Raw genomic sequence first — 16,360 nt, forward strand, 5'->3', positions numbered from 1 at the left:
CAATTTGCAAATGCTTTTATTGATTGGAGAAGTTTTCAGAAAGGTACAGTAAGATACTGAGTTTTACGGATAAGATCTGAAAAAAAAATATATAGGCATGTAGTACAATCATAGTACTTTTAAAAAACAGATACATTTTTTTTATGATCTCATAGGTTTGGCACAAATGTAGTTCATTGCGGTTGAGCAGGGCGCATCATTCCAGCAATGCTTATCTGTGGGACAAGATGAAAATAAAATCAGTATTGATCATTACCGGTGTAGTTTGAATAAAAAAAATCCTAAATCAACAACGATCAATGGGCATTTGAGCAAAATTTCAAGTGTTGTTGCAAAGGGTCTAAATCAGGGGGGCCAAAACCTGGAGGCCCGGTGTCCTGCGGAGTTTAGCTCCAACTTGTCTCAGCACATCTGTATCTACAGTATTATGCTAAGACTTTAATGACCTGAGGGTCGCAAGAGAAAAAGTGTCTACGAATTGTATGACAAGAAGAGAAAGGCCTCCAAAGAAAGAAACAAGAGCAGAGTGTTTTTGGGAGAATATTTCACATGCTGGCGTGGGCTAAAAGCACAGGTTGGGCTTCCCACTAATGCCTCAGTCCCAAAGTTTCTGCTCGACAGGTAAAGTTTGGCATACTTTTTGAGAATCCATTTAAAATCACTGCTAGTAAAAGTTGATGTAAGCTATGATGCTAGCCCTGGCACAAGTCACGAACCGCGCAGACATGGTAAACATCTCAATGTATGAGCCATGCCGACAGCAACTTGTAAACAGAGCGTGAACGAGAAGAGGTAGGCTCATGCATGCTCTCTCGTGCACACATTTCCTTATCGGGAGCAAGTGAAGAGGGCGGTTCTTTTCTAAAATTCGGGAAAATCTTCCACTATACCACGCAGTGAAGCATACATCGCGGAGCAAAGAGTAGACTGACAGCGCGCCGACAGACCAGCATGGGGGAGAGCGGCTGGGGAAGGCATAGCTATGGCCCTTCCCCTGGCCACGGACTCCGTGATAAGTGATTAGGATTCGATTTTTTCCATGCAAATCACTATCTGAAAGGCAGTGGTTTCTGCTGCTTTTACATGAAAATGCTCACAACTGCTCAAAACAGGTTTCTCTTTCTCAAAATCCAAACAGCGGCAGTTTCTCAAACAGAAGGCTGCATCCTCCAGTGGTCGCATATGCAGACGGCATACATCACCAAGCCTGGTTTATTTCAGTTAACTGAGCATTGCATTCACAGGTCATAAGCATTACAACAATTTACTAGGAATTAAGTAAATCTCAGACTATTTAAGTTGATAATAGTCTGAGATAACATAGTTTTATGACGTATGCATCCTGCAAATGCAAGGATTCAGCCTTTCGTTTGACTAGACGCCCAACGAATCCTGGCCGTCATCAGCAACAGAGCAGCTGTGAGAATGCTGTGAGCAAGCGCAAAAATAAAGTAAATTTTTTTATTCACAGACAAAGTCTATATAAGTAATACATTACAGTGTTTTTTTATCTAATTGTGATTACGTTAATTAAAAATTAATTTGTATTAAATATTAATTTTTATAAGACATATCCGGTATGCGCTTAAAAAACACGGGTACATATTTCAAGACCAAGACGGATGAGAACAACAACAACGCGTCAAATTCAAGTTCGCAGTCGACATGACAGAATTAAAGTTTGAAGACATCATTAACACATATGATGATGCGAGGTCCAGACACGGGATTTTGCTTCATTAGGTAAGGCAATGGCTATTTATTGTTATTGGCTGCCATGCCAAATCACCCCGCACTATACCTGCTTTATTTTAATAGTACCATTTTCTGAACATATAGCTGTTTTTTAATAAATGTATGGGGAGTGTTTATGCTTGGAGGTGTTTGTTGCTATGGCAGGTGGCATTGGAGGTTTTGGGAAAAAAATATACAGTTTGGTTTTGCATTTTAAGTTTGATTCTGTAGGGAAAGACTGCGTGTTACGTCCTAAACCTGAGAGCACACGTGAATTGTTTTTAAAGCGCAGCACAAAATGTGTCACCCTCCGCCTATGCAGGTTACATTTCGGTCACTTTTAATATTAAACATATTAAACAAAGTCTCACCTTTCAAATTTGTTCATTTTTTTTTAAGAAATTAAAACAATAAATGCCGTTTTGTGACCCTTTAACGTGTCGTGACAGATCGCTGAGCATCATTTAAAGCTGCTCATAAACTGATCATCTCTTCTAGTTTATTTATAGCATCAAATGAATATGAACATAAGAAGGACATTATAAGTGTCCATAAGGAAGTTCAATACATTGTTTATGGCCTGACGAACCGCGAGAAAAACGTTGTCTCTGAGTGATGCCGTGCGTGAGTTTAAAAATAGTACTTTTTGAAGTGCCACCTAAAGACTGGCCCAAGCTGACCCGCCCCCCAGAAAAATGTCCTGGCTACGCCCCTGAACATAACAACACAGAAAAGGTAAAGGGATCTAACCACTGACCACTGGCATATTATTTTAGATGTTTTAATTCACATACATTTTTATTAAATTGTACCTATTATATAATATATCAATTATGTCTGGCTCTCTCTCAAGGGTTTTTTCCATCCTTGGACTTTTCCCTCCTGACTAAAAAAGCCAGGAGTTTTTTTCTCTTACCTTTTTTTTAAACCCTAGAGAGTCAGCTGACACTGGCTTAACTTAGCACCCTCTTCTATACGTTACCTTGTTACTATGCTCGCTAGTGCAGTTTAATCTTAGCCGCTGTACTCTGCTGCCTATATTGCCAAAATATTTTTCGGTGTTTTCTCCTGCATCTATTAATGTAAATCTGTTTTGAAACAATTAAACAGTTGTGAAAAGCGCTATGTAGTGAATGCACTGCACGTAACATTTTGTGACAACTAAAAAAGCCTATTTAATACAAAACGCTAGATTGTAAATAAAAACAATAATTATAGAAGACATTTTTACCAGTATAGTTTAAGTGTAGGCAGTTCTCTTTACCACCATTATTGTCAGGTTGTCCAGAGCACCAGGTGGTAAAGACAAAATGAGATCCATCAGTCCACAGCCATTGTCCATCCTAATGAGTGAGATGAGTCAGGAGAAAAAGTTTACTAATAATGTATCCACACTTATGCATGATATAATTCAGTAATTTATATTGTAACAAAAACACATGAGTTATTGTATATCAATAAAAAAATCTGTTTTATAATAAAAACATTCATTTCAAACTAGCCATATCAACATTTCAAGGCAAACTTTTTTACCATTTCACCATCATGGCCACCAATCCAAACATGTGTGTCAACAGACACAAGACTCATGAGAAAGTTGTGTTCCACTGTATTGTGCACAGATGCGAGATTTGAATCAACAGATTGACAGTTTTTCTAAAGAGAGAGAGAGATTATTTTATTGCAAATATAAAATCTAATCAGTTTAGCTTGAATCATGATAGGACATTAAGTATCATTGCCGTGTTTGCACTACAGGGCTTCAAGCGGGCGTGCCAGTGCCTGCCACAGCCTGCGCGTTTGCATTGTAACTTCCGAGGCATGATCATGCTTCGCTGGTGCTTCATTGGGGCTTAATTTAGCAAACAGAAAGTATTTTAGTATTTATGAACTTTTATATTTCACAAGATTATTAAATCCAGAACATGAATTTAAATTCTCATTCCTCATTTAACATTTTTAAAGCTTCAATTAAAAAAATATATAACAAAATAATTAGTTGACCATAATTTAGCAGGGCTCTACACTACAAAGTTGAGCTGATTTCAACTCTGCTCGACGCTCACACCGTACATCAGGGTTCCCCAAATCTTACCCTGGAGGGCCGAAGCAATGCAGAGTTTAGCTCCAACCCTAATCAAACACACCTGAATAAGCTGATCAATGTCTTCATGATCACTACACAATAACAGGTGGGTACGTTTGATTGGGGTTGGAGCTAAACTCTGTAGTACACCGGCCCTTCAGGGTAAGATTTGGGGAACCCAGCTGTACATGATGCGCCGCGTCGCTGTTTGCCGGAGCTCGCCGCCGGCTCTCATTGAAAATGAATGACTTCCGGACACTTTGACGCTCTCATCGGTGGCGGTGTGAAGGCACAGTGACAGTCTTGATTTTGGCTACGCAGCTGGAGGTTGGAGGCTATAGGCTCCGTGTCGCACAGGCCCGATAGTGCAAAAGCGGCTATTGTGCATAACAGTACCTCAGCTGTGACCCAGTCAACTGTCTCAGTGAAGATTTTGTAGCATTTCACACCAAAAGGTGTCCATCCATATGGGCAGTCATGAGCTATACAGTAAATAAAATATTAGCAATATAATATTGAGTCACATTATCAGTTTTACTTCCTGTTATTCTTTTACATAAAGCTACACTCCTTCAGAGGTTTATGGGAACCTGTGAATTTAATCTGTAATATTGGTTGTAGGGTTTGGTAAATCTTGTAAATGTCTTGGTTACCTGCTGCATTCTCAACAGAAAAGACCAAGAAAAGAAGCACAAGAGCTCTCATGACGGCCATGATGAATCTGAAAATGAATTAAGAGGAAAAGTGACACATCTGCACTCATATGTACACTGCTGAAGTTAATGTTACAAAAACTCACCTTTTGTCAAATCTTCACTCTCAGAACTTCAGTGTAGATTGTGTGAGGGTCAATGAGGAGTCCTATCTTTTATACTTTACTTCACAGGGAGGGATTCAGTAAAAACAAGGTATATTTGAATATAAGAAAGGTAAATCTGCATATCATGAACGTGTACTTGCATGTACTTTGATGAAATGTGATAGTTACCAAAACAAACAATCTGATCTGACACATGAACACTTTTCTGTTTGATTGCTTATGCAACCGCTTATTTCTTTCAGTATACTTTAGATACATTTATATGTGTTTACATATTTTGATTGTATAACTTTGTCTTTACATTAAAGTTTTGATATTTTACATTGCACGTATTGAAAATATGTTATACTAATATATTGCATATATTGATTTAGGTTTAATATTTAAAATATTTCTTGTGTGTTTCTTATGTACAGACCAAATGGTTGTGATCATGTGAAGGTTGATAGCCTATAAAGACAGACCATTTGCCCAAAAAGTGTGTTTGCATGGTATTTTTTCTAATGCAACTTGGTTGGATATGTTAATAATCAAATGAATGTTTAACTAAAGAGATTACAACTAAATACTTTAATAGGGCTCTTTCTCTTAAATTGTGTCTGTGGGTTGAAAAGAATTCTAATGTAATGCACTTACTTCTTAACCCTTTACATTCAATGTTCTTCCCTGATGTGTTATTGAAAACACATTTCTGCAACTGTTGTTACAAATGAAATGACAAATTAAAAGGTTTCTAAATGGCAATCGTTATCATGTCACAGACTTTTTGTGAATAGGCTAGGTTACTCCTTTAAGTAAACCCCAAAATAAAAAAAAATTCTAATGTTTGATATGAACATAAAAGAAATGTTAAAAAGCCTTTAATACACTACACTTGAAGAGTTTCGTTGCTAAACGAGAAATCTCGGTTTTTGGTTCTGCATTCCAATTAATATCAATTAAACTGCAGTTGGTTTGTTTTGATTTAAACCTTCATAACTTAAAAAATACAGCTAAGTAGCACCATATAAAACAAAATAATAACATGATAACATAATAATAAACATGTTTTGACAAAAATGTTAAAAACGAAGTTCCCTTTCAATACGGTTCACTTCGCATTGCGTCAGTTAGCTGACGCTATGGGGGAAACTCCTGTTTACTCCGTGACTGAAGCCTATTGGTTAACGTCTGTACAAAGTACAGACCAATGACGTTTGAACCCGCGCGCGGGAGGAACGCGTCCTTATATAAGCGCGGTTCAATCGTCAAGAGCTCATTATTTTCTCCTTCAGCGCGAACCTCTCGCTGCTCCGAAGAAAAAGAAGAAGCCTTACCTCGCCGTTGACAAAAGCCCTGCAGCGGAGTCCAGGCCTAGCGTCTTCCCCTGCCGTTTTCCGGCTGAGAACCGAAGATAGCAGAGTCCAGGTCTAGCGTCTTCCCCTGCCGCTTTCCGGCAGAGAACCGAAGATAGCCTTCGCTTGCCGTGGTTCGAGCCCTGTGCAGCGGACACACGCCTGACGAGGTCTCCCCTGCGGCCGCCCGGTAAGATCAATATTTTTAATATAAAGCTATAAGCTAAAAGAGCAGGCACTGTTGTAATAGCGTCCAGCACAGCGGCTCGGTGAGCCTCTCTGCTATGAATTTCCTCCGAGCGCGTTACCGGTCTGGCACCTCCCACGCCGGGACCGCGCTTATGCTTTGGTTGTCTTATCCAGGTTTCGTGCTCCCCCTGCTGTTCCTCTCTCGCCGGGATGAACACACGGCGAGCCATGAGACTAGATGGATGCATAGACAAGCACACACGGACTAACCCCCCCTGTGTTCTGTCACACCGCAACCGTTCATGCTTACAGAGTCCCTTCGCTCCTCTCACATTCAGTGGCGAGATCTCTGGCACATATATTAATCCCCCGAGTGCATCGGGTGATACCGTCACGACGCATGGCTGTTCTGTCTGTGTTGCTGCTCCCCTCTGCCGTTCCTCTCTTGTTGAGATGAACAAGCGGGGAACCGTAGACCTGGATAGATGCATACGACAAGCAAACACGGGCGGTCTGCCCCTGTCTCTGTCATAGCACAGCCACTCGTGCTCCACGCTCGCGGAGTCCCTCGCTCCTTTCCCCACAGTGGTGAGGTCTCTTAACGGCTTAGCTAGCACGCGGTATTACGGCTCGCTGCCTCTAAATGCAGCTGTCCAGTGTTCAACGATTACAGAGCTTCATGCCCCTCCCCTCCTGGAGCGGCGCGATCTCATTCGTCTGCTCGATAGGGCCGATTCGCCGCTATTGGAGCACCAAGAACACTCATTATAAGAGAGCTTCATGCCCCTCCCCTCCTGGAGCGGCACGATCTCATTCGTCTGCTCGATAAGGCGGACACGCCTCTATTGGAGCGCTAAAACACTTATTATAGAGCTTTACTGGCCTGAGCCGATCTCACTTCAGATAGCTCATTTTTCGTCTGCCTGGTAATTTCTCTCTGGTTTAGACGGAATCAGAGGCAGAACGAAGTTGTTTATAATATACTGAGGCCCGAATACCTCCCTTTATTCAGTCCCGTCCTATATCAGTGCGCTGAATATTGGTACATTCTTATATATATATACCCGGTTTTTCTGCCCTTTTAATAAACGGCAAAACTGCGGGCCTCGCGGCAGACTTCCTCTCTGCGATGGGTTCAGTCTGACATTAAACTACCTAGACATACTACCCTGCTCCGTGAGCCGTTCGGTCACCGTCACTACTGAGGCTTGTGCACCTGAACGGCTGAGCTCTGGTCTCCGCAGCATAGCTGCATCAACAGAGAACGAAACTGTCTGGGAAAAAGGGGTTATGTCGCGCCTCGGCTGGACTGCCCTGAAATGTTTTCTGTGTGCTGTTTATCCAAACATACTGTGTAATACTGTCGGCTATGCGACCTCACTATAGTGGCGAACGGTATTTAATTCCTCTAAAAAGAGTAATTTCCGTGCTTACTATACTGTGTATTGACACCCACGGTTGTACGGTGTCTCTAAACACTTTATCGCCTTACTGACAAGCAATCAGTAATACGCACACACAGCCCGCTGTCCATAATTCTATCGACGCTAGCCGAAAAAACCCCGGTTTGGCCATATACTGTGTATTGACACCCCACGACTGTACGGTGTCTCTAACACCTTTCTGCCAAATTCGCTCGCAGCCCACCTCAGTTTCTCCGCTACGATGCTGATGGCGCAAACGAGCACGGTCTTACGGCTGTTATTCTCTCTTCCTAGAGGAAGGACAGCCTCAGACTTTTGCATGGCTCCAAGCGTTTGAATCGCGCCCTCTCCGGACGGCCACTCAAAGGCTTACAGCCAAGCGGTTTATGACGTTTTTCGGCCATATAGCTGATTTATATTAGCGGATCCGAAGACGCTCACACCTCCGCTCCAATACTCGGAGATATTAAGGGTAATATCAACCTCAAGTGAGCTTGCTACCCGCCACAATAAGTTTCAAAGCTTAAAGCGCGCGCACAGTCAGACGCGCGCGGCATCTCGTTTAAGACGGGCGCACGTACCCCTCTAACGAGCCTCAGAAAGCTGAATATCGTGGCATTGTTCATAAGTCCACTTCAGTTTGACTAAGCAAAGGTCCCGCCCCGAGCTGACGGCCGGGAAGCTTGCTTAAGTTACACACTGCTGCATGAAGTGCTGTCATTACGAGCTAGCCCAGCATTTGCTGTGGATTGAACACGCTTTACGACGGCAATCAGCCTTCGGCACGTGGAACGCCGTTTGTCTCATATAAATCACCTTGTACTGTGAATACGGTACATTAAGAGGATGATTTAGCACTGCAGCACTCTCGACCGTGTTATTGTGATAATGCGGTCGGGCAATCTACGGTGGTTTCATTATTTACCGAACCAGACTGAGATCTCGCCCCCTGAACAAGCTGACGAGTCATCTCCTTTATAAACTCATTGCATCGCTTTATAAGCTATGTTCAATCAGAGTGATACGCATCTCATGCTTAAACTACCAATATTAACCCATTACGATGGGCGTGCGGAGATGGCATCCGTGGGACACGACCTACATTACGTGCCTTATGACACATTGACACAAGCTGCTAGGACCCCTTTCACGAGGCGTCCTTATGCAAAGTCTGATCCATTCTGTCTAGTGACATTTGAAAGTCAATACCCCCCGCGAATCGTGGGTGGAACACTTTTCTCCTCACTACAGAGGCACGGCGGCTCTCTCCCCTACCTATATCTATGTGGCCGTGATAACAGCGAACCACGCTTTTACGACCGACCATTCATTTAATTCACAAGCCTGTCATCTCTCAGATGCGGACGGCGGCGGTAACAGCGAACCATGCTTTTACGGCTGGCCATTCACTTTATTCATAAGCCTGTCATTTCTCAGATGCCGACGGTGCCCGAGGCACAGCGCTCTGGAACTGTCCAAGGTCCTGTATGACAGATACGTCTGACGTACATCAGACGATCAGCTGTTCATCTGCGTCACAGATCACTCACTAGAGCACCTGTCAATACAGGCTATTTATGGATCGTTGACGTTATCACCTCCCGTGACAATTATGCTCACTTGTCTTAGAGCATGGGCATGGTCTTAGAGGTTTCTCATTTGACAATTGTGACACGGCCGGCTGGTCCCCGCCGTCCACGTTGTCAGTTTACAGCTTCGACATCCCTGCTTCGCACTACTGAGGTTTGTTGCATTAAAGGTGCGCCCATTAGCTCACCTGTATGCACGATATGGTTTTGCATTATATGCGTCCACCGTGCGCTTAGAGAAGCTCACATGTACACGCTATAACATTTTGGTATACAATAAGATGCGCTTGGGAAAGCTCACCTGTATACACAGCTGTGTTATGATTTGTGACACATACATTGTTGTTCATCTGTGTACGTTCACGGTGCGTCGGGTGCCCACCGTTACGTTCATCAATCATATTTGTACACATTCACGGCGCGTTCTGTGCACTGATTTATCTATACGCATTCACGGTGCACTGAAGAGTTCACCCGTGTGCGCACAATTTATTATCAGAACACATGACGGCGCGCTCGAGAATCTTGCCGGCCTGTGCATTATAACACTCTGATTCATCTATATGCATTCACGATGTATTCAAGTGTTCACCTGTGCCCGTGCAATTTATAGTCAATACACATTTACGGCGCGCTTGGAAAGCTCACCGATCTGTGCACTATAATACTACCTATATGCATCCCGATGCGCTCGAGGGTGCACCTGGGTTCACACTATTGTGGTATCTGTATAATCCCACGCTACGAACCGTTCTGCCGCATATTATAGTCAGATCGGCCGTTCGTGAGCTTCGCAGATCACTCACTACGTATGTCTGTTGCTAACAGTGGTAATTTAGATGGATCGTTGAAACCATCGCACTGGCTCACGCCCCTCTATGAGCTATGTCCTATATAGAGCCCACTCTCTGCGAGTTTGGCTTCTTCATGAACTTGGTCTACAGGGGTATCTATATCTATATTTGATATCTGCTACGCGGCCGGCTGGTCTTCGCCGTCTACGTTGTCAGATTGTACAGCTTAGACGTCCCTGCCCTACGAGCGCAGGTTCTCTCGGCTCAATCATGCACGCTCATGCGTTTTATGTGTACACCACGGTGCGCTCAGCGAGCTCACCAACGTGACTCTGAATTTACTTATCTCGCACAGCCGCGGCGCGCTCGGTACCTCGCCGTCTTGTGCTATGTTATGTGCCCCCGGTGCGTTTAAAACCCCACCGTGTGCGCGTCAACAATTTATATGGTGCTTACACATTTGCTTTTTAAGCTGTGAATATGCCGGGTATAGGGCCACACGCAGTGTCTCTCCGGTAAGGCACTTCAGTACGTTGTGTATGCACGGCGTGATGGGATTACGTTCCCCCATAGCGTCAGCTAACTGACGCAATGCGAAGTGAACCGTATTGAAAGGGAACGCTTAGGTTACTCACGTAACCCCGGTTCCCTGAAATAACGGGAACGAAGCATTGCGTCTCTTGCCGTGCTACAAACGTCTACGCAGCGAGTGTTATTCGGCTGCGCGCTTCAGTCGAATATAATGAGCTCCTGACGATTGAACCGCGCTTATATAAGGACGCGTTCCTCCCGCGCGCGGGTTCAAACGTCATTGGTCTGTACTTTGTACAGACGTTAACCAATAGGCTTCAGTCACAGAGTAAACAGGAGTTTCCCCCATAGCGTCAGCTAACTGACGCAATGCTTCGTTCCCGTTATTTCAGGGAACCGGGGTTACGTGAGTAACCTAAGCGTTTTCTCGTTTTGCGACAAAACTCCTCACTTGTAGCCCGGTGTTTTAAAGGCTTTTTAACATTTTCACTCGAGTGCCTTGGATATTTGTTTTTTTGCAGTTTTTCTTCATTTAAATTATTTTTATAACTATTTTGTAACAAAAACAATCAAACTAGATAAAAAAATGCAAAGTGTTCACATTTTTTATGTGTCATCACCGCTGATCTATATAAATGACTGGATTGCACATGACGTCACAGCTGTGAAGCCACCGCGCCGCCATGTTGGTATACCCAAACATTCTATTAAATCAATTGACGTTATCAGATTATAATGATAAAACATCACTTTACTAGTCTCTGTTTTTATATCTGAAGTCTCCCTGTACATTATTACAACGCAAACGTCCTAAGCCCATATATTTACTTAAAAGTTGTATATTTTGCTCTTTAAACAGTTATTATACATTCATCTTTATTCCAGTATCAGATCAGCAGACAGAGCACAGCATATTTAGTATTAATGACAATAAACGTGCTCATTCTGAAATCTAAATAAATAATCATGCCTTGTACCATATGTGCATGCAATAATTTGCTGGCTTTGTAATTATGTTATCTTTACAAGTTACATAAACTTATTCAGAGAAATAACGCTGACCGTGCAGCTTAATGTAAAACTTTTTTTATTTATACGCGTGTCATTAACAGAATGCAGCACACACACACACACACACACACACACACACACACACACACACACACACACACACACACACACACACACACACACACACATTCTGGTTTCCATGTTTTGTGGGGACATTCCATAGACGTAATGCATTTTATACCGTACAAACTGTATATTCTATTCCCCTTACCTGCCCCATTCCCTAACCCCAACCATCACAAAAACCTTTCTTGTACCTTAGATTTTCAATAAACATCATCTTGTTTGATTTATAAGCTTGTTTCCTCATGGGGACATCAAAATGTCCCCACAAGGTCACAAAAACACTGGTATTCCTATCTTTGTGGGGACAATTGGTCCCCACAACGTGATAATTACCAGGTACACACACACACACACACACACACACACACACACACACACACACACACACACACACACACCTTAACGTTTTTTATAAATCCATTATCCTGCCCGATTAAAACATAAACATTGCAAATAACACCAGAATTAACAATTAATTTACGTACACATATCTTAAAAATGAACCTTGTGTGACTGATACGCTGTAAAGCGGGTGAAATTAGATCATGATTTTGAATGGAAGTCAATGACACCCTCTGTCGGCTGGGTATACCAAGATGGCCGCTTGAACTCTGCGCTGGCTTCACCTCACTCTGTTATGTTAAGCGTTCTATGCGCAATCCAGTCATTTATACAGTATAGATCAGTGGTCATCACACACTTAAGGGAACGCCCCCTTGGCGGACAAGAGAGCCCTATCACCTATACTGTATAGTTGTTGTGCAATAAAATGCACTAACCGACAAGGAGACGATACTGGGCTGTGCTTACAGAATGTCGTCAGAGACTAAAACAATCTTTGTATTTTTAGTCATAAATCTAATCTTTACCTAATTTTCTTACCTGGATTGTTGTTGCATACTAAGGCAACCAATTTATTAGTTACACCAACTGCAAAGTTAGCAAAAAACTTGTCATGTGAAAATGCAATGTTTGTAAACTCTTTTGCACTTTTATTAGATTATTTGTTGAGTAATAAACTTGTGCTCAGAGTCTAAACTTGCTTTTCATTAATATGATTTAATATATATTATAATACAATACAATATGATAATATAATAAATATGGAATCAGGTGCTGTGTATAATCGTAAGTGCCCAAAACATTTTTGTAGTAGTTTTTGTTCATATCTTGATTTTTCTTTTGTTAAGAGGTTATTCAAATAATCGAGGCTTTAAACAAATGGAAAATTTACCGGCTTGTGCTGCCTCTCTATGGAGAGCCCAATGTAAACTGCAGCTTTCTTGCCCCCAACTCCACTGGTAGGTCACGTGACTAAAAACTATCAATATAAAATATTTTCCAAATTTTACTATATGATTGTATAACTTGGTATTGTCTTCTTATTCTTTGTAATGTTGCCTTTATGTTGCACACACTATTCATGCTAGATATGCTGTTATAACTTTTTGTTGTATTGGCAATTTTTTAACCAGTTTAACCAGTTTAACCATTTGATTGTAGAGTGTGCAATGTATACACAAACATCTGTAGCATGTTCATATTAATTAAACATATTTGACGTGGAAAAGTGCCAGGGTCTAGCGCCAGGTGAGCAGATGTTTGCACTTTTGCTTGTCCGAGTGAGTGCTGCAGGTTTTTAGAAATATAAGCCATTTTTGAGCCCTAATGCTACAGCCCTATAAACGTGTGTCTGTACTTGTAAAAGACTGCATTACATAAAGAAAGTTTAGCTCCTCCTCATGTGCCCTGGTTTAATTATTAATGTTTTACCAAATTACTTTTAATAAAAGTACTACAGTATACTTTTTACTACAATATAAAGATAACCTATTGTAATGCTTTGCATGTTCCTGCAGGACTCTGTTGATAATATTAGTTCGGTTTTTGAAATGCACTGGAGGGATAGGAGGTGCCAGTTGCACCAGCTGTGCATAAGTTACAACTTAGTTGCGACGTAAAGGGACACTAAGTTACAACTTATGCACTTCTAAATATTTTTGTGTTGCATCATAAAACTTGGTTAAAGCATAACTCTGCGTACAAACTAAATGTTTACGAAAGCCCCCGATCATGTTTAATGGTTGGAATAACATAGCAGTAGGGGTGACCCCGAATAGTCGAAGATTCGATGCATCGATAGGAGAAGCCTGATTCGACTACCAATCTCATAGTCGAATCGTCGCAGATGTGTTATGAAAGGATCATTCAATTTTGGATATGGATGCACACATTATCTGATTTCACATATAACAGCTTTCTCACAATATATTAATATACTGCATATTATGATAATGCTGCAAATAATATGTGAAGTAGCAGCTTTCAATAAATATTTTTAAAATGCGTTAATAAATCCAACAACCCCTGTGACCGGGCTTCACGTCCATAAGAGGTCTCTATGTTAATAAAGCCTTGTCTCTTTGTTTCGACATTTAAAAGACAAAGCTGGCAAATTAAACTATGACTTTCGTTCTTTTAATAATTTCTATATATTTTATTTTATTTATAAATCACTTTGGGTTATCTGAGTTAACTATTTGGCTTGTGTTTTGTTTCCGTGCACTTGAGGCATTTTGCATATTTGTTCTGCACTTTGTTACTTCTGACCTTATTTTATTAAAAAAAATTGTATTTATTATAAACGTAAATTCCGATCAAATTTAAGTATGTAAATTTTGGATAGCTTAAAAATAACGAAATAGCTTTCGTTGTATCAATGTTGCGCTATTGCGTGCTGGTAGGCTGGCCATGCTTGCGCATGTAATTTAGCCGAACGGGTGCTCTGCGTCTCATATTTAGGAGTTCATCAAACTAAACATTAAAAAACGGATGTTTTTCGACGAGTATAAGTTTTTTAAAATGTATTTAAAACAGAGTGGTTATATTGTCTATCTTAAAGTTAAACTACAAAACAGGTAAGCCGTTTTTTTTTTTTTTTTCGGTGATGAAACGGAAATCTGCACCGAACCTATTTCTGCCTGACACGAATGTCTTTCTTGTGATTTAATATTATGGTCAGTCGGTGTTCACTTTCAAATGATAGCAAAGAGATTCCTGAAATAAATAATATCATCCGGTCTTTCTGTATGTAAAGTGAATACAGAGATGATCAAAGTCAAATCAAGCAAGCAGGTATTTCTGTGCTAAATAATAACGCGTAGTGTCTATAAAATCATTAATTTCAGTGTTTTTCTTGTTATAAATTAAAGTTTAATGAATTGTATATAAAGATTAGTTTTTATCATTTACAGTCACAAATTATTTGTCATTTCTCATTTGTCGGGTTTTTTTTGGTCATGACTTCTTTGAGGCGCTATGTCCAAATTAAATAAAAACACTTAATTGTAGCCGGAGTTTCCAAGGCAGGATCACCTTTGTTATTTTTTTAGGTTTAGTTATCAAAATGTATTTTTGTGTGATGTTCTGTAGATCGTGGCTTTAAAATGTTATGAGGAATAATTAAACAAATGTTGCCTTACATTTTACCTTAAAAAATATATATATAAATGCATCGTCAGTTTTGTCTTCGTTTATTACTTGAAAGACAGTTTTGGTCACTTTATCAGACAGTTGTTTATGTGTGCTGCTTGTGAAAGAAAATAAAAGTTATCCAATTTGTACCTGGTCTGGCCCCCTCCCAACCCATGCACACAAACATAGACGATTCGACTATCGGTCGACTATGGAAAGATTCGAAAATTCTGATTCGAATATGTAAATCCTTAGTCGAGGACACCCCTACATAGCAGACTGACTAAACTAAATCAATAAGCTTTTTTTAACAGACTTTAATTATTTATACTAGTGATGCACCGAATCCAGATGTTTTGGGTTCCGAATCCGAACCCGAATACCGAATCCTACTCGCATCCTTATTCCATTAACACAGTAAAACACATTAATGAAGTAAACAACGTCCACAGCTGTGTATTTTTCATTTCATTTGATTTTAACTGTAAAAAAAAGGATAGATAACTGCCAACATCTGCCACTCTTTTTCAGGAGCAAGCATGCTGTTTTTCTTCTGGGCAGAAGAAAATGCCAGGGCATGCTCTCTTGTCGCAGGTAAGCAATTTACTGCTACCCTACAACTCTCCAGGATCTCAGCCAATTTCATCAGGACCTGGTCATGGCGCCACCTGAAGCGCGCCTGAGTCAGTGCCATTCTGCATTCTGTCAAAATGTGTTGGAGGCTTGCCTTAACGCTCCCGCATAATTGACAGCCTACTTCATCACCGTACCACAGTGCGAGGTTCCTAGGGCATGGGAGGGTGTCGTAGGTTGCCCTCAGCAGGAAGCTAAGCCTGGATTGAGGCATCCTCCAGATGTCTGCCCAGGTAACGCGCCTGTTGATGGTAGCATCCCATCTTGTCCAGGCTCCTTGTGTGCCCTGGGATATTGCCTTCAAATGGAAGCGCTCCAGTCTGGTGATTTCATCTACCACCATGATCTTCTGCTGTTGAAAATGAAATTGTATTTAAATGTAATTAGGAAATGAAAATATCCAATAAAATAAAATATATTCCAGACTTCGGGCCCTCTCTTCCCTTGGGGCCCTGGTAATCAGTACTGTTTTTCCCCCAGTCCGACACCCCTGTCCACCTCCACTCCATTTATTATCCTAAATTAGATCCACCTGTTTGAGGTCATTAGCTGAATAAGAGGCTGTTTACACTTGGCATTAACATGCGTTTTCATCGATCGGATCACAAGTGGACG

The 16,360-nt window shown here is 41.2% G+C and overlaps 1 protein-coding gene across 1 annotated transcript; it reads right to left on the minus strand.

Annotated features, from left to right (window-relative positions):
* On the minus strand, positions 1-4,704 carry LOC135779090 (ladderlectin-like). Its single transcript, XM_065289745.2, has 6 exons — positions 4,620-4,704; positions 4,474-4,541; positions 4,217-4,302; positions 3,268-3,390; positions 2,966-3,077; positions 1-215 (listed from the first exon to the last, which is right to left on the minus strand). Exons 2-6 carry the CDS (start codon positions 4,532-4,534, stop codon positions 142-144), a joined length of 456 nt encoding a protein of 151 aa, XP_065145817.1. The 5' UTR covers positions 4,535-4,541; positions 4,620-4,704; the 3' UTR covers positions 1-141.
* Positions 4,705-16,360: the final 11,656 nt, after the last annotated feature.

Source organism: Paramisgurnus dabryanus, chromosome 1 (assembly GCF_030506205.2).
Source record: "Paramisgurnus dabryanus chromosome 1, PD_genome_1.1, whole genome shotgun sequence".
Classification (NCBI taxonomy): domain Eukaryota; kingdom Metazoa; phylum Chordata; class Actinopteri; order Cypriniformes; family Cobitidae; genus Paramisgurnus; species Paramisgurnus dabryanus.

Excerpts from the sequence above, each read along its gene's own strand:
- LOC135779090 (XM_065289745.2), bottom strand. The coding sequence starts at position 4,534 with ATGGCCGTCATGAGAGCTCTTGTGCTTCTTTTCTTGGTCTTTTCTGTT. Across the intron at positions 4,303-4,473 it reads TTCTGTTGAGAATGCAGCAG|CTCATGACTGCCCATATGGA; the intron begins GTAACCAAGACA and ends TTTACTGTATAG. Across the intron at positions 3,391-4,216 it reads TTGACTGGGTCACAGCTGAG|AAAAACTGTCAATCTGTTGA; the intron begins GTACTGTTATGC and ends CTCTCTCTTTAG.